At 32.3% G+C, this 19158-nt stretch overlaps 1 protein-coding gene across 1 annotated transcript; it reads left to right on the top strand.

Moving 5' to 3' along the window:
* Positions 1–498: 498 nt before the first annotated feature.
* On the top strand, positions 499–1437 carry LOC134726444 (RYamide receptor-like). Its single transcript, XM_063590847.1, has one exon. It carries the CDS (start codon positions 499–501, stop codon positions 1435–1437), a length of 939 nt encoding a protein of 312 aa, XP_063446917.1.
* The last annotated feature ends 17721 nt before the right edge of the window (positions 1438–19158 follow it).

Raw genomic sequence — 19158 nt, forward strand, 5'->3', positions numbered from 1 at the left:
CAGGATTATAAGTACAATTGACCTCACTCAACAAGTAACAGGTTCTTAGGTCACCATCACAAATATTATTATATATATAACCTATTTCTGTCAATACTGTGTCCTTTCAACTGGGTAAATATATGATTGTCGGAAACTGTTACATGTGAAAGAGGCTTATCCTGTTGAAGTAGCCGGTGCGGTCCTTTTTGAGTTCATATAAATTTCACCTTACTAGTATTTCTCATACTATTTCAAGAAGGACTTTCAAGTTAAATTACTATATTTTACTATTCTTAAAAAACATTCATTCAAATATTTTATAGAAAATGTAATAATATCGATTTAGAACAAACTGTCAATATAATATCGATATAAATGTTGATATAAATACATTAAATCGGTTAGGTATTATAAAAATCTGCTGTTTGTAGAAGTCAAACTGTGTTTTCATTAAGACACCCCTATATTAATTCACACATTAGGTGGATATTTTTCGAACCTTCGGTTATATAAAGTATGAATTTTATCATACAAGAGTACACGTCAATGAATGATCAGGTTAATATTTCGTTGAACAATTGGAGTCAAGACTTCGTATTTGAAAAGGGACAGGAGAAGCTAATGTTGAAGTACAGAATCATACAAAATAGTGCAATGAACTGCAGTCGGTGTAATTTGACATTGTTCAATAAGTCTCTTTTGAACCAATTTGCATTTGACCATCCGGTGATAGCAGAAGATGATGTTCGTTTTGAAATGTATCAGCTACCGTTGTCATTCATTGCTCCCTTAGTGATCCTATATGGAGTTGTGGTTGTCATTAGTTTTGGCGGGAATATCATCATTTGTAGTACTATATGTAATGTGAAAGGCCTGCAAACAGTTACAAACTTTTTCATTGCAAACCTAGCAATCAGTGACATTCTGATGACGGTTCTCTGCATTCCGACTACTATTGTTAGCGACATCATTTTTAAACATTGGGTGATGGGATCTTTCATGTGCCCTGTGTTACATTACCTACAACTTGTTGTTGTTATGCAAAGGGCATTTGCAATGGTAGCTATTACATGTGATCGACATTTTTTAATTTCTTATCCGCTCAAAAAGAGAATGACTAAACCTACAGCCAGATTGCTAGTTATATTGCTCTGGCTAGCTGCATGTATAATTGCTTTGCCAACAGCCATGTTTTCTCAAATTCACTATTTACAGTATGAACCAGGATCTTACGGGCTCTGCATAGAAATTTGGGAAACCCATAGACTTCGAAATGTCTATAGCATTGTGATACAATTACTACAGTATGTTATTCCCTTAATTATAATGATATGTGCATATATTCACATTGGATACATGATTTGGATAAAACCGACACCTGGTGAGGCTATTAAGGAAAGAGATAAGAGAATTGCATTATCAAAAAGAAAAGTGAGTTTAAGAATTAAGAATTGACATGCTATAATTTTAAAAACAAAAATTGATTAACTTAAAATTGCTCTCAAAAGTATCTATTTCCTTTTACATTCAAACTGTATAATAATTTATTTTTCAGTGCGCTTCCTTCTTTTAAAAAAAAATGGCAATGTTTTAAAAAAATACATAATTGTACAATTAAAACTTTTAATTGAAAAATTAAGAACTGCATGACACTTATCTAGTTTCAACAATAACTTAAAGATCAGACATACATGTTTAAACCAATTGAAAAGATGAAAAAAAAACATTTAAATAAACTCATTGCTTTAAGAAAGGAATTACACACTGAATATCTAACAAATATTTTACAGGTATGTCGAACCTTGTTCCTAAAAGAATTGATACATTTCATAACATTATTGAAGGGATAAAATAGTTATCAAAAGTACCAGGATTATAATTTTATACGCCAGACGCGCGTTTCGTCTACATAAGACTCATCAGTGACGCTCAGATCAAAATAGTTAAAAATCAAAACAAATACAAAGTTGAAGAGCATTGAGGACCCAATATTCCAAAAAGATGTGCCAAATACGGCTAAGGTAATCTACTCCTGGGGTAAGAAAATCCTTAGTTTTTAGAAAAATACAAAGTTTTGTAAACAGAAAATTTATAAAAATAACCATTTATATATCGCATTTACTAAAACTAAATGAATATGACACAATTGAAATATTGCTTCATTTTCTATATAACTTAATTTCTTTACAGAGTTTGAAAATGTTATTCACACTGGTATCTGTCTACGCAATCACATGGCTACCGATCCATGTCATCACAACCATTGGCGATCTCAATGCAACGTTATATGATCATAGGTTTGCTCATATGCTATGGCTGTTTTTTCATTGGCTTGCATTCAGTAATACTGGCATCAATCCAATTGTGTATTGTTGGGTCAACAAGGCATTTCGGAAAAAGCTAAGGCAACTTTTGCATTTGCCTGTAGGTGATCGAAGAAAATCATACAAAGAACAAAAAAGATATCGTCTTTCAAACAGCAAATGTTTTTCCAAAAGAAGAAGAGAAGCATTCAAAGAGAAGAAAAAGGAAACTGTTATTTCTTAGATGGTGTGTTTTTAAATCAGAGGCCTTCAGTTACTGTCAAACTTATTCTAAACGAAGCAGTAAAGGCTCTACCTTCAGTTTTGTTCCAGTACAGTGTTCAGCATTTCTAAATATATTTTCAATTTATGTATATCTGTTAATTTTGAGTTCAGAAATAAAAAGATTATTTCCAATTAAACGGGTCTCTGACTCTCTTTCTTTCATCTATATTACAAGAAGAAAACTATACTTGTGGTATTGATATCTACAGACCTTATATACGAAAGCAGGACAAGTCAAGTAACATCGTAATTGACATCTCAGGCGCTATATAAGTATTGCAATTTAATAAAAAATTAAAACAATGTAAAAACAACCATTGTAAACTTTCCGGGAAGCAGTTATATTTTTAGAAACATCAGTTTTACGTGCTTTAAATACTTATTTTTCAAGTGTTCCGTGATCCTGTGTGATTGTTTTTTAAGGTCGTGTAAGGAAAACTTCGGTAATAAAGAAAAGAAAAGAGCCAAAAAAACACGAAAGTTTCGCTTTTAAGAAGAATATACTGAATGAGATATTTTTTGTTAATTATATGTAAATGTTATTGATAAATGTAACAATCGTGCAGAAAGGACTTATTCTAGTATAATGATATACTTGTACTGGGTCATCAATAACATAATACTTACCATGGTAATTTCTAGAAACTAGTTTTTTATGACTTTAATTGCTTCTAAAAAAAGTTTTGTTAAAAAGAATAAAATGTGCTTTTAAGAATCAAGCTAAAACTGAGGGTACACATTATCTCAAAGAGGAAACATCGGAACCATAGAAACGCTAAAGTGCAACAAACACGCCAATATACATAGACACAAACTAGTTTATTGTAACTGCCATATTCCTGACTTGATATGGGGCATTTTAAGAAAGAAAGTGTTGGTTGAACGTGGTTTGATGGCGAGCTCAATCTCTCACTCGTATATGTTAAAAAGATATCGCTAAAACGACAACACTACGTGACAGGAACACAAAACAAACAAACGAGAGATCACTCAGCACAGAAAATTGCATATATAAATTTATTTATAGTGCAACCTGATATATCATTTATTTTACATACATTTATACAAAGTCAATCAGCCAGCCTTCAAAAGCTTACGAATCACTGTCAATTAATATCTATAATTTGCGCTAATATAGAAAATATAAAATTAATACTTTAAGAACATTTTAAAACAAGATTATTTAAAAATCACCATGAGAAAGTGACTTAGTTCTGATTTTTATGAGAGCACATTTCAACATGTACACGGTAGAATAACAACAGACATCTTCTTTAAACAACAGCACAGCATACCAAAAACAATTACGTATTTCTGTGACGTATAGTTTATCTTGAAATTCGAACAATTATATGATTAGTTCAAAGGAACCAGAATAAAAACTTAATACCCCAGACTCGCGTGTCGTCTACATAAGACTCATCAGTGACGCTCAGATCAAAACAATTAAAAAACCAAACAAGAAACGAGAGCCAAACATTTATTTTGTTTTGAATTCGGCCAAAAATGTAAGATCTGTATGTTCAAACATGGAAATAATATCCCTCTGTCAGAACTATAACTGATCATAACTCACATTGTTAAGATATCTTTCATGTTGCTTGCCGGTAAATGGTACAAGAACTGTATTTGAAAATATAATATTTATGAATCAAGTAAAGCGTTTCTTATTCTGCTGATAAACATGGAGCGTGAATACATTATATTGTATAAATTATATCAGAACAGGTCATTGTTTTCTAAAAATCAATTTTGAAAGATCACTTTTTTCGTTTGTCCTAAAGTAAATCTTGTATCAAGTTCATAATCTATAACATTTATCAGGCGTTACAATTAAATTCATGTTCAGTAACTTGGATGCATTCATAATTGAAAGAAAAACTGGTGATACTTATCCTTTTTGTCACTAGTTCCGCTCATTGTTTTCATTTTGGCAAAACCTTTTTGAATTTTGGGTCTACAAAAAGTAAAATCACAAAAGTACTGTACTCAAAACGGAAGTCCCTGATCAAAGTGCGAAATCAAATGATAAGAAATATCAAACTAATGGACAACACCTATTATAATTCTTTCTTGGTACAGGCATTTTGAAATGAAGAAAATTGGGGATTGAACATGGTTTTATAGCGCTAAACCTTTCACTTGTAGGACATTCGCAACGAACTACATATATTTACAACGATGCGTGAACAAAACAGTCTTAATACATGTAATAGGTAAAATTTTCGAAATAGGGGTATGGCAGTCACAAATATCAATCAGATCAAAAACAAACAAATATTTGATAAAGAAGCACAAAAAGCATATGTCAAATTTAGCAACTACGTACATTGCTAGCTTATTTTTGTATTTTAAATCAACCTTTAAAGGATTGAAATTGAAGTCCTGTGACAGAATTGCTAGGTTCACATCAACTATGTAGTAGAATCGCGTGTTTGACGTCAGAATGTAAATGTAAATAATTTTATCGTTCAAAGTATTTTCAAAATTATAATAGAACAATAACATAATGGCGCGATGTTTCAAAGTTCAGAGCTCCTGGACAAAGTGTACTTTTTATCAAGCGTTTAACGTTTAAAAATTGTATTTGCGTGTGTGTAAGCCGTTGAAAAAGCAGTTAGTAGATCAATTAAAATGTAGCAATGTTTAAATATATGAGAGAAAAGTCAAACATCGTTTAATATACAGAAACGGAGATCGACACTGAAACCTGAGATAAAAATCCGAACAGACATTTTTATTAGTAAATGACTGCTTTTTTAACATTTCCTCAGAATAATTGAAAATGCTTTGCGTCACTGATGAGTCTTATGTAGACGAAACGCGCGTCTGGCGTACTAAATTATAATCCTGGTACCTTTGATAACTATTTACACCACTGGGTCGATGCCACTGCTGGTGGACGTTTCGTCCCCGAGGGTATCACCAGCCCAGTAGTCAACACTTCGGTGTTGACATGAATATCAATAATGTGGTCATTTTTATAAATATCCTGTATACAAAACTTTGAAGTTTTTTGAAAAACTAAGGATTTTCTTATCCCAGGCATAGATTACCTAAGCCGTATTTGGCACAACTTTTTGGAATTTTAGATCCTCAATGCTCTTCAACTTTGTACTTGTTTGGGTTTATAAATATTTTTGATTTGAGCGTCACTGATAAGTCTTATGTAGACGAAACGCGCGTCTGGCGTACTAAATTATAATCCTGGTACCTTTGATAACTATTTACACCACTGGGTCGATGCCACAGCTGGTGGACGTTTCGTCCCCGAGGGTATCACCAGCCCAGTAGTCAACACTAGGATGTTGACATGAATATCAATAATGTGGTCATTTTTATAAATTTCCTGTATACAAAACTTTGAACTTTTTGAAAAACTAAGGATTTTCTTATCCCAGGCATAGATTACCTTAGCCGTATTTGGTACAACTTTTTGGAATTTTGGATCCTCAATGCTCTTCAACTTTGTACTTGTTTGGGTTTATACATATTTTTGATTTGAGCGTCTTATGTAGACGAAACGCGCGTCTGGCGTACTAAATTATAATCCTGGTACCTTAGATAACAATTTGGCACAATTTTTTTTGATCGCGTATATATATAATTTGCAAGTTTGTTCGTTGATAAATATCAATTGTATAACATGTAATAGTTTTATAATGATACTCTCAAACTTAATAAAAAAGATTCTTCTTATTTACAAGTATCGTTAACACGTGCCCTGCACAGAGAGATATTGGCAGAGTTTTACGTAATGAGTTATGAAACTAGTGATGAAACCTTTTAAAATCTAAGAAAGGAAATTGAAATTAAAGAAAAATAATTTACATATTAACTAGTTAATATGCTTCCTAATGTGTGTTTACGTAGTTCGGTGAAACCCCTACACTCAACGTGGAAAGATCATGTTTGTGCTTTTGTGTAAACCATTGAAAACACAGCATGCAATTCAGTTTACAAATTAAAGTTTTTAAATGACGAATGACACAGCAAACACCATTCAATGTATTGAAACGATAATTGAAAATCAAAACAAGCTTAAGGCTTGCACCAAGTAATAGAAAAAAACAGAAACATTGAATTTTTTGACAGAAAACTAATATTGAGGTTTTTGTCAATCAAATTTTGTAACATGAATAAAAAAATTACTAAATTTAATGTTTTTAGGTAGGTACTTTTTGTTACTTAGGTACTAATTCATTGGGATTGGCCTGAATATAATTCAAACTAATTCAAGTTGTCGCGTGATAAACGTTTGTAACGTGTAATTTACACGGTTTGTCAAAGTTGTGTTTGTACCACTGCTAGTTATAGAGGATTATCAGTACAAACATAACGGCTATGTTCACGTAATTTTAGTTTGCATGGCAGGATATCAATGATAATCTTGTTTATAAATATCAAATTCGATAGGTTTATAATAGTATTATCAAAGTTTTACAAATAAGGATTTCCAAACTCTTAGTTCCAAGGATACATGTAGATGGACAGGACGTGACCATGTGACCGGCACTAAAAAATAAGTATTCTTCTTTACCTTAAAGAGTTCTACACTATGAGGATATCAACTAGTTAAGATCTATTTTAAGAGAATGAAAATGAGGAAAATAAGTATACAAAGCTATCATATCGTTTTTGACATTGCTACAAGCAAATTAAAGATTCATATTTGCACCTATGTGAAAATCATTGACAAAGCAGCTAGTGGTTAAGTTACAAACAAGAGATAATTTAACTATGGAAAAAGGATACAACAGATACAGTTCAGTCGGCCTCATATCTTAACTTACATCTAGAAATTGACAATGAGGATCGTTTGAAAACAAAAATTTACGACAAAAGGGATCATTTCAGCTTTCCAATTGTAAACTTTCCATTTCTAAGTAGCAACATTCCAGCAGCATTTATATACGGGGTATATATCTCCAAATTGATACGATTTTCCAGTGCTTGCATTTCCTATTATGACTTTCTTGATAGAGGGTTGCTGCTCACAAGAAAGCTATTAAACCAAGAGTTTCATAAGGTGAAGTTGAAATCATCCCTTCGTAAATTTCACGGACGCCATCACGAGTTGGTTGACCGTTATGGAATAACCGTTTCACAAATGATATCGGATATGTTCCTTACGTCATAACTATAATCCCCTTCCCGTTCATGAATGTGACCTACCGAATTAGACTATTCACCGGATTTGTTATAACATAAGCAACACGATGGGTGCCACATGTGGAGCAGAATCTGCTTACCCTTCAGGAGCACCTGAGATCCCCTATAGTTTTTAGTGGGGTTCGTGTTGCTTATTCTTTAGTTTTCTATGTTGTGTCATATATATTATTGTTTATCTGTTTGTCTTCTTAGCCAGGCATTGTAAGTTTATTGTCGATTTATGAGTTTGACTGTCCCTCTGGTATATTTCGTCCCTCTTTTACAAGTTTATAAGATTGAAAGTTATGAATGGCAATGCAACAATAGTTAAATGTGTTAAAACTCGTCAACTCATACAAACTTAGAAGTTCTTTGGCTATTGCAGGATTAAATTATATATTTTGTTGATAAATATCAATTGCATGAGTTTCATCATCATGAAACTCTTTAACCTTATAGTTAAGGGGTACTTCGAATGTACCTTTATACGTGACCCAGGAGAATTTTTTATGTTTTTCTGGAAGAGTTTCAAGTCATGAGTATATCAGTTAGTAATGAATAAGTTTTAATTCGAAGAAAGACAATTTGAAATGAAGAAAAATAATTTACGTAACTCCATGCAGTATATGAACTGCCTACTGTGTGTTTATACAGTTCGTTGACACCATAACAACTAACTTGCAAAGATCATTTGTTGTGCGTTTATGTGAATTGTTAAAAAGGCCGTGGGTGTTTCGGTAAAAATATAATATTGTTTACATTTATGAATGTCCAAAAAACCAAGCAAATAATGTATAGAAACGACTATGGCCTCAAAATGAAAATGTCTACTGGTTCATTTATAAAGGACGTCGAACTTAACTCCGAAATATATAAATGAACCAAAATAAAAAAAATCATACCGGACGAACAAAGGCCAGAGGCTACTGACTTGGGACAGGCGCAAACATACGACGGGATTACATATTTCTTGTTCGATATCAACCCTCCCCTGATACCTCGAGCCAATGTAGAAAAACAAACAAAACACGGCAACACGCAAAGAAAAACTCAGTTTAAAGAGGTCCGAGTAAAATTTTAGAATATGTTACAACAGAAACTAAGCAAATTGACAATGAAATATAAATTAACAAGGGACTACTAGCAGTTAATGACATGCTGCAAAGATCCTAAAGTGAATAAATATTAAAGTCTTTAATGACCTGACACCAGTTTTGTAACTATACCATTTCTTAAAAAGTCTGTTGTAAGGTTTGATTACCTTCGAGGTTAATGACAATATTTTTTGCTTTGTAAAGAATTAAATAATAAAAAAATGGATGTTCAATACTTGAACGTAGAAGATGTCTGCATATTGATTTATATTTCCGAATGATGTCATTGTACCAAATTTGTTTCGTTGCATACACGAGCGAATCGAACAAGTTGATATATAAACACTATAAGATGGCGACAAATGCATTCAAGATGTCGCATGATTAACTGCGGTTAATCAGAGATTTTCATAACAATAACATGAATAATGTATGTACCACTGCTAGAGGTTTATTATCTTTAAAAAAAAATTCATGTGCACGTAATTTTAATTAGTATGCCTAATTATCCATTTCATGAGGTTTATAATGATATTCTTAAGCTCTAAGCTGTGTAGATAAGGATTCCCTAACTCTTATTTTTAAGCATACATTTAGATGGAAATTACGTAAACACTTGTCCGGCACACATAAATAAATATCCTACATTACCTTGGAGAGTGTTATCAGCTTGTTAAGATACATTTTAAATTAAATTCTGAGAAAAAGAAATGAGCAAAACTAGTACTATACATCTATTGGTTATAAGTGTAATAAAAAGTTTGTTATACCTGAGATACAAGTTTTTCCTCGAAGCGTAGTCGAAGGCAATAGTTTGGACCAAGGGGACAACAAACTTGCTATAATAACACGATCTGTTTTGTCGACGCAGGATGATCAATAAAAACCAAACTTTAATTTGCATGTTTCAATTAAACTGGGTGGACGTCATAATAAACAAACAGCCAACATCACGGCCAAAAAGCAGAAAACAGCGAAAGACCGCCAACGGGTCTTCAACGCAGCGCAAAATTTTGCATCTGAATGTGCGTTTCAGCTAGACCTTAAACAAAATGTTTTCTTCAATGTAGTTACATGAAAAGGAATTTCGCACTTTACTCAAAAATATAATAAATGCACTAAAATTGAAAACAAAACCATACGAGATTAACAAAGGTCACAGTTCCTGATGATGTAAATACAGCGGGGTTAAATATGTTTTGTGAGATCTTAATCCTCCTCTATACCTCTAGCTAATGTGTATTTAACAAACACACTGATATGCGCACAGTAAAACTCATTAAAAACAGAAGTCCGATTACATAATATGAAACAACAGCAGCTAAGAAAATGACAATATTGCATGAATTAACAAAGGACTACTAGCAGGAATTTACATGACTTTCAAGACCTCAATAAAACTGATTATAGTAGGGATGTTAAAAGATCTGAAATTAAATACGCGGATACTCGGTCATGATACTCGAGTACTCGCGAGTTCTCGGATGAATGTTAAATAGCTATTGAAAAGTTTAGGTGGGATGCAGTGTTTTTGTTATGCCTTTAATTGTAGTTTCTATAATTGTTGAAAGATCAGTATGTTCACAACTTGAAAAATATCTGGTGGAAAATGATCTTTTTTTTAATTTACAATCTGGTTTCAGATCTGTTTATTCTACAGATACATGTCTTATTCGTTTAAATTGTTAGATCATATTAAAAATGAAACTGCTAAGGGACTTTATCCTTACCTTAATTCTCTCCGCGTCAGAAGTCGCTTAAGGCCTCCACCAAGGGACTTTATACTTGAATGATAATGTTAGATTTACAAAAAGCCATTGACACTGTCGACCATCTTATATTGTGTAACAAACTACAAGAAATGGGTGTCAAATGTACTAAATGGTTTGAATCATATTTATGTTATATGATATATAACATGTGGAGTACCACAAGGGAGTATTTGAGGACCACCTTTATTCCTTAATTATGTTAATGATATGTATATACGTTTGATTAAAGACAGCAACATTTTATTATATGCAGATGATAGTACCCTACTATACTCTCATAAGAACCCAGAAGTTATATATGAGAAACTGGGTAAGCAACTTGAATCTTGTAGCAAATGGCTGATTGATAATACATCATCCCTTAATTTGAAGAAAACAGAAACTATTCTGTTTAGGTCAAAACTTAAATCATCTTAAATGCTTAACTCCGTAACTAGGATGTTACTTGTAATAATCACACAATTTGATGGCAAGGTGGTAGATTTATAAAATACACTGGATACAGATCAAAAGTTGACCATAATGTATTGAATAGTATTGGTTATGTTAATATTGAAAATCGTGTTAAACAATTAAGATTAAACCATGTACATAATATTTATTACCACCATTGTCTTATTTATATGTTTTCAAATTTTACAAAGGTGAGACAGTTACATCATCATTTCACACGAAGTAGTGAATTGAACTTCTGTGTTCCTCCAGTTAAGAGTCAACAAAAAGACACATTTTACTTAAATGGCATACAAGATTGGAATATGTTGCCAATTAATGTTAATAAAATAAAGAAAATAAAGGAATTCAAAATTAACGTCAAAGAGCACTTGACCAAAAGTAAAGTGCGGCTTCATCAGACTCCTTTTTATATTATTTATCATATTTTTTCTATAAATTATTTTTATATGAATTTTTATGTCATATTAATTTGTGTGTTATCTTTTTTTTTGTATGTCGAAACTATAAGCCGTTTACATGAAGGAACAACATTGGAAACAATCTATATAGGGTGAAAAGGGGAAAATTCTGAATTTAACCAATTTTGCTTTATTTCACAGATTTTAAAGAAATTAACTCAAATATTAAATTTTATATTCCATGAAGATTGATAGAACCCTGGGCCTTAATCAGGATGTCAGCAGAAATTCACAGATTACAGAATGCATAGTTTACTTAAAGTCCTGGATACAAAATTACTTCATACTATTTTCATATTTGTAAGTTAATTTGTTAAGAAGTACTTATATTTACTTTCGCAGTCATTGAAACTCGTAAATCCTCCCTCAACATGATTTATGGGGTGTGTGTTTCCTTTCGATAACCCAAAGGAGGCCGCAACATCTAAATCTGCTTTTTTTTTTTTATCACCACGGCATAATAAATAGAGGCTAGAAAAACAAAAATATCTCAACAAAACTAACAATAGTGTATTCTATCCTAAATATCTTAACGTAAATATTTTCAAATATATGTGAAGTTTAATAGATATGTAAAGTAAATATTTTTTACGAAACATTTTAACTTTTTTTTTTATTAAGTTTTATTCATTATGTTGAAAATACTCTTAAATCATAGTTTTTTGTTTTAAAAAATGTAGTATTTCATTGTATTGTTGGATTTTTAAGAACATGTTTATAAAATAAACTCATCATAGATACATGTACCAGGACTAAATTTAATATATACGCCAGACGCGCGTTTCGTCTACAAAAGACTCATCAGGGACGCTCGAATTCGAAAAGTTATGAAAAGCCAAATAAAGTATGAAGTTGAAGAGCATTTAGATCAAAATAACAGGTGTATCAAAATACTAACGTTGTGACAATTAAGCGATAACTTGCTCTTCAACTTCGTACTTTATTTGGCCTTTTTAATTTTTTTGGATTCGAGCGTCACTGATGAGTCTTTTGTAGACGAAACGCGCGTCTGGCGTATACTAAATTTAGTCCTGGTATCTATGGTGAGTTAATTGTAAATAATGGAAAAAAGAAAATCTGTGCGGGGATATTTTGGCCGAGTTGTTTTGTATTCTATATTCAAAGAAGTGGGCTCATATGACAGACATAACTCAAACAGGGTTAAAAGTACAATTGACCTTACTCAATAACTAACAGGTTCTAAGGTCACCATCACAAATATTATTATATTTATTACCTATTTCTGTCAATACTGTGTCCTTTCAACTGAGTAAATATATGATTGTCGGAAACTGTTACATGTAAGAAGAGGCTTATCCTGTTGAAGTAGCCGGTGCGGTCCTTTTTGAGTTCATATAAATTTCTCAGTACTAGTATTTCTCATACTATTTCAAGAAGGACTTTCAAGTTAAATTACTATATTTTACTATACTTAAAAAACATTCATTCAAATATTTTATAGAAAATATTGTGTAATAATATCGATTTAGAACAAACTGTCAAAATAATATCGATATAAATGTTGATATAGATACATTAAATCGGTTAGGTATTATTAAAATCTGCTGTTTGTAGAAGTCAAACTGTCTTTTCATTAAGACACCCCCATATTAATTCACACATTAGGTGGATATTTTTCGAACCTTCGGTTATATAAAATATGCAATTTTATCATACAAAAGTGCACGTCAATAAATAATCAAGTTAATATTTCGTTGAACAATTGGAGTCAAGACTTCGTATTTGAAAAGGAACAGGAGAAGCTAAAGTTGAAGTACAGAATCATACAAAATAGTGCAATGAACTGCAGTCGGTGTAATGCAACATTGTTCAATAAGTCTCTTTTGAACCTATTTGCATTTGACCATCCGGTGATAGCAGAAGATGATGTTCGTTTTGAAATGTATCAGCTACCGTTGTCATTCATTGCTCCCTTAGTGATCCTATATGGAGTTGTGGTTGTCATAAGTTTTGGCGGGAATATCATCATTTGTAATACTTTATGTAATGTGAAAGGCCTGGAAACAGTTACAAACTTTTTCATTGCAAACCTAGCAATCAGTGACATTCTGATGACGGCTATTTGCATTCCAACTACTGTTCTTAGTAATATCATTTATAAACATTGGGTGATGGGATCTTTCATGTGTCCTGTGTTACATTACGTACAACTTGTTGTTGTTATGCAAAGGGCATTCACTATGGTAGTTATAACATGTGGTAGACATTCTATAATTTCTAAACCGCTCAAAGAGAGAATGACGAAGCCAACAGCCAGATTGCTAGTTATATTGATCTGGCTTGCTGCATGTGTAATTGCATTACCAACAGCCATGTTTTCCCAAATCCACTATTTACAGTATGAACCAGGATCGCAAGGGCTCTGCATGGAAACTTGGGGAACCCATCGACTACAATACATATACAGTATTATCATACAATTGTTACAATATTTCATGCCCTTACTGGTAATGATTGTAGCATACATTCACATTGGATATATCATTTGGATAAAACAAACACCTGGGGAAGCAGATAGAAAAAGAGACAAGAAAATCTTATCATCAAAAATAAAGGTGAGTTCAATAACGTACAATTTTATAAAAATATGAAAACACGTACTAATGTATATACTGTAAAAGCAGAAAATTTCGTGGGGGACTTAATTTCGTTTATTTCGTGGATAAGAATTATCCAGAAAATAAAAACCCCAAAGAAAATTTAACATAATATTCATAATTGTTTTATAAACTTACAGACCACGAAAATTAATCCCCACGAACTTACTTTTGGATACAAAACCACGAAATTTTTATCCCCAAGAAAATTAATGTTTATACAATATATAATTTATTGAACAAATGGGAACAATAAATAATAATTATGTATAAAAACATAATTCTCATATATCATGTGTATTGCGCTAAACAAATTGTGCAATTTTTCTACATTTAAATTCTGAACTCGCTTTGCCGGTGCCAATGTCTGGTACGAAACGATGTTTGAAGGGTACGCTTACATGTTATTGTTGATTGCACTTTTACTTGATATATAATATAATACATAAAACTTATTCAAAGTCAAGATAGCTTTAAGAACAAGACAAATCAAACAGTTTTCAAATGTGTACCAAAGTACACAAAATAACTCCTTAAACAAATAAATACGATTTAAAGCAAAATCAATTAACAATACGAAGCCAATGAAAAAACATGTGAAATTCAATATTAGACTTAAATGATGTGATGACTACGAGTTTATCTTCTCTTATTTAAAGTATATATGATTTACATTGTATATAATTATAAAGATCTAGTTTCCTGTTTAAAGGATCAGGTAGAATTATTGAAATGTGGAAGAGATATACCTTCACTTTAAGAACTTTAAAATTTCTTTATATTTATATTATTCTGCACATGCCATATTGTAAATGCAATATTTTTCTTTGTAGAGTTTGAAGCTGTTATACATCGTAGTATTCGTTTACACAATCACATGGCTACCAATACATACATTAACCATCTTCGGCGATCGAAATCCTTCGATATATAATCACAAGTTTGCTCACATACTATGGCTGTTTTTTCATTGGCTGGCATTCAGTAATACTGGCATCAATCCAATGGTTTACTTTTGGATGAACAAGGCATTTAGGAGCAAGTTAGAGATATTGATTGGTTTACCTGTTGGCTATCGCAGAAGACAGTCGAAAACACAAGTTAGTGACCATTCACCAAGCAAAAAGCTTCTTTACAACGGAGAAATAAAGAAAACTAGCAAGCAAACAGAGACGAAACAAAACATATAAATTTCAAGCGTTGTATCTAAAACTGTGAAGGAGGTTATAATCTCTGATTTTCTATTTCCATTAAATGTCATCTACGCTGTAAATGTATTTATTTCAATCATGCTTTGATGTTTTTGTCAGTTGGGTCAAATGTTTGTAATGTAATATAACACTCTTTTGGCTGCTCAATTCAAATTATTGGCACTTTTATGTCTTTTTTGGTGGCTGACCACATTTGTCAATGTGACGGAATTATGAACATCAGTCATACAGGTGGGAAGTTAAACTTCCACTACAACTAGGTTAAACCACAAATTATGCCCACACCAAGTTAGGAATAAGGCAATTGTTTTCACTTGTTTGGTAACGTTTGATTGTGCAGTGCTAAAGGAATTCCTGTGTTAGTATTTGTGTTAATTTTTTCACTTATTCTAATTTCTTTCAACGGTATATATGTTTTTATTTTTGTAAGAAAGAGTTGAGAGATACGTATGGGACATGCAAAATACGCTAGCTAATAAGAAACTGAAAGCGCACTGGCCAAATGATTTTAAAAGCGACAAAATGTCGATATAAAACTAGCACTGCATAAAAAAACACTTAAGACTCTACGTCACGAACCTACTCAAAACTGGTATCATATCAGGTGATCCGGCATGACCATCGGCTTATGTTATAACAGTTACCCCATGGTATGTATAAAAAGTAAAATAACAAAAATATTGAACTACGAGTAAATTCAAAGCAGTAGGTTACAAATTAAATAATACAATCAAATGTTCAAACACATCAAACGAATCGATAACAACTGTCATACTTCTGACTTGGTTAAGACATCTGATTATATAGAAAATTGTGGATTAAACCTGTCACTTGAATGAGAGTCGCATCAAATCTCCATTATATAGACAACAATTTGTAATCTAATTAAAAAGACATCAAATCAGTTAAAAATGTCAGAAATAGATATACAGCAGTCAACATTGTGTTATAATCCTAATCACATATAAACAAATATCTAAGAATGTTTATCAATTATTGTGGTATTTGTCATAAACAGCTGGTTAGTTAATATATATTTTTTTTTGACCCAATGGTGAAGTTATGAAGAACATTTTTTTGAAACGAATGGATAGGTTGAAGTTTTAATATAACACAAACCGTGTAGACCAACCATCATTCGGCAATCCTCGGTAGAATCCGCTACTCTCCTTCTTGATGAGGATACGGAATCGGCCGAGTTGAGACGAATGGACAAACCACAATAAAGGTTGACTGCGATAAAGACATATTCATCACTTGTACTTATCTTGTCCCGGTAATGAAGCTTTTACTAAGTGTGTCGTCCGAGTAGACCAACACTACAAATGTTGACTGCGATAAAGACATATTCATAACTTGTACTTATCTTGTCCCGGTAATGAAGCTTTTACTAAGTGTGTCGTCCGAGTAGACCAACCACTACAAATGTTGACTGCGATAAAGACAGATAATTCATCACTTGTACTTATCTTGTCCGGGTAATTAAGCTTCTACTATTTGTGTCGTCCGTGTAGACCAACCACTATAAATGTTGACTGCGATAAAGAAATATTCATCACTAGTACTTATCTTGTCCGGGTAATTAAACTTTTACTAAGTGTGTCGTCCGTGTAGACCAACACTACAAATGTTGACTGCGATAAAGACATATTCATAACTTGTACTTATCTTGTCCCGGTAATGAAGCTTTTACTAAGTGTGTCGTCCGAGTAGACCAACCACTACAAATGTTGACTGCGATAAAGACAGATAATTCATCACTTGTACTTATCTTGTCCGGGTAATTAAGCTTCTACTATTTGTGTCGTCCGTGTAGACCAACCACTATAAATGTTGACTGCGATAAAGAAATATTCATCACTAGTACTTATCTTGTCCGGGTAATTAAACTTTTACTAAGTGTGTCGTCCGTGTAGACCAACACTACAAATGTTGACTGCGATAAAGACATATTCATCACTTGTACTTATCTTGTCCGGGTAATGCAGCTTTTACTAAGTATGTCGTCCGTGTAGACCAACCACTACAAACGTGACTGCGATAAAAACATATAATTCATCACTTGTACTTATCTTGTCCGGGTAATTAAGCTTTTACTAAGTGTGTCGTCCGTGTAGACCAACACTACAAATGTTGACTGCAAGGAGACATATTCATCACTTGTACTTATCTTGTCCGGGTAATGAAGCTTTTACTCAGTGTGTCGTCCGTGTAGACCAACCACTGCACATTTTTACTGCGATAAAGACATATTCACCACTTGTACTGATCTTGTCCCGGTATAGAAACTTTTACTAAGCGTGTCGTCCGTGTAGACCAACCACTACAAATGTTGACTGCGATAAAGACATATAATTCATCACTTTTACTTATCTTGTATTTAAGCTTTTACTCAGTGTGTCGTCGGTGTAGACCAACACTACAACTGTTGACTGCGATAAAGACATATTCATCACTTGTACTTATCTTGTCCCAGTATTTAAGCTTAAGACATATTCATCACTTGAACTTATCTTGTCCGGGTAATTAAGGTTTTTTCTAAGTGTGTCTTTCGTTTTGCTGTGCAGCATGAATTAGTACATAACCAATTAACCACGAAGTGGAAGAGTCTATTATAATGGTTGATGTAGAAAGAAAACTATATCCTCAGTATACTAACAAACCCTTGAAACAACTATCTGAGGGAAAAGAACATGTCCATAGTCTATCATTTCCCCGGAGTTCGGTATTTTTGTGATTTTACTATTCACTTTGTGTGTTTTTTCTTCTAATGCTTCAACTGTAGTATATATCTTTGGCATTTTTTATGTTGATATGTTTTAGATTCAGTTGTGCTTTTTCTATCAAGTTACTTTTTCCTAAAGAAATCACAAATATATGTTTTGATAAGAATATTTAGACTTTTAAAAATGTTGCATTCAGATAGCATTAATCTGTTATAGATACTCTGATTTTTTTTATGCACACGCGGAGGTTGTTTTTTAAAAAGTGTGCGACCGCCAAATGTTTGTTACAAAAAACTTTGCGCCCCGCTTATTAATTGCATGAAAAAAATATTTGTTCCATCCATGTTTGCACCGGCCCCACCCTCATATAAATATTGCACAATCCCTAAGAGTATGATTATTTTTCTTTGAACACATCAGTCTTTTAGATGCTGCATGACATAGTGATAAAAGATAAGAATAATTGAAACTCTTATTCAACGCGAACACAAATATTAGTACTTGATTCATTATATTGATCTCACTTTTTGAACCGTAATCCATCCTGAGGAATTAACAAAGTACTAATAGACAATGATGGTATAATATGATATATGTCAAAATGAAGCCATTTATGCACATCTAATGGACTCAAAGTAATCTTAACGAACATGTACCTTTTTTAGTTTAGTTTTATGAAAAGAACCTACTGAGTTTTAGTTTTTGAAAAGAACACACTGAGTTTTAGTTTTATGAAAAGAACACATTGAGTTTTAGTTTAATGAAAAGAACACACTGAGTTTTAGTTTTATGAAAAGAACACACTGAGTTGTTTCTTCTATCGAACGACAGAACACCGAAAAAACAAGAAGAATTCGTGAAATTCTGTAAATTTGAACAAACATCATCGGTCAAAATGTTGAAAAATTAAAACAGAAATATTTTTCACTATTCACGATTTGATATATACCATAAAAATGTAAGGTAAAAGGTCAAGGTCGACCTTCAAAAAGCTTCAAAATACAACTAATTTATATTTAAAAAGTATTAACCCTACCATTAAGTGGTTGAATCTTTTTAAATCCAAATGAAAAAAGAAACAGGGTCTGGTCCTGAAAAAAAT

The sequence above is a fragment of the Mytilus trossulus genome, chromosome 7, assembly GCF_036588685.1.
Source record: "Mytilus trossulus isolate FHL-02 chromosome 7, PNRI_Mtr1.1.1.hap1, whole genome shotgun sequence".
Taxonomy (NCBI): Eukaryota; Metazoa; Mollusca; class Bivalvia; order Mytilida; family Mytilidae; genus Mytilus; species Mytilus trossulus.

Excerpts from the sequence above, each read along its gene's own strand:
- LOC134726444 (XM_063590847.1), top strand. The coding sequence starts at position 499 with ATGAATTTTATCATACAAGAGTACACGTCAATGAATGATCAGGTTAAT.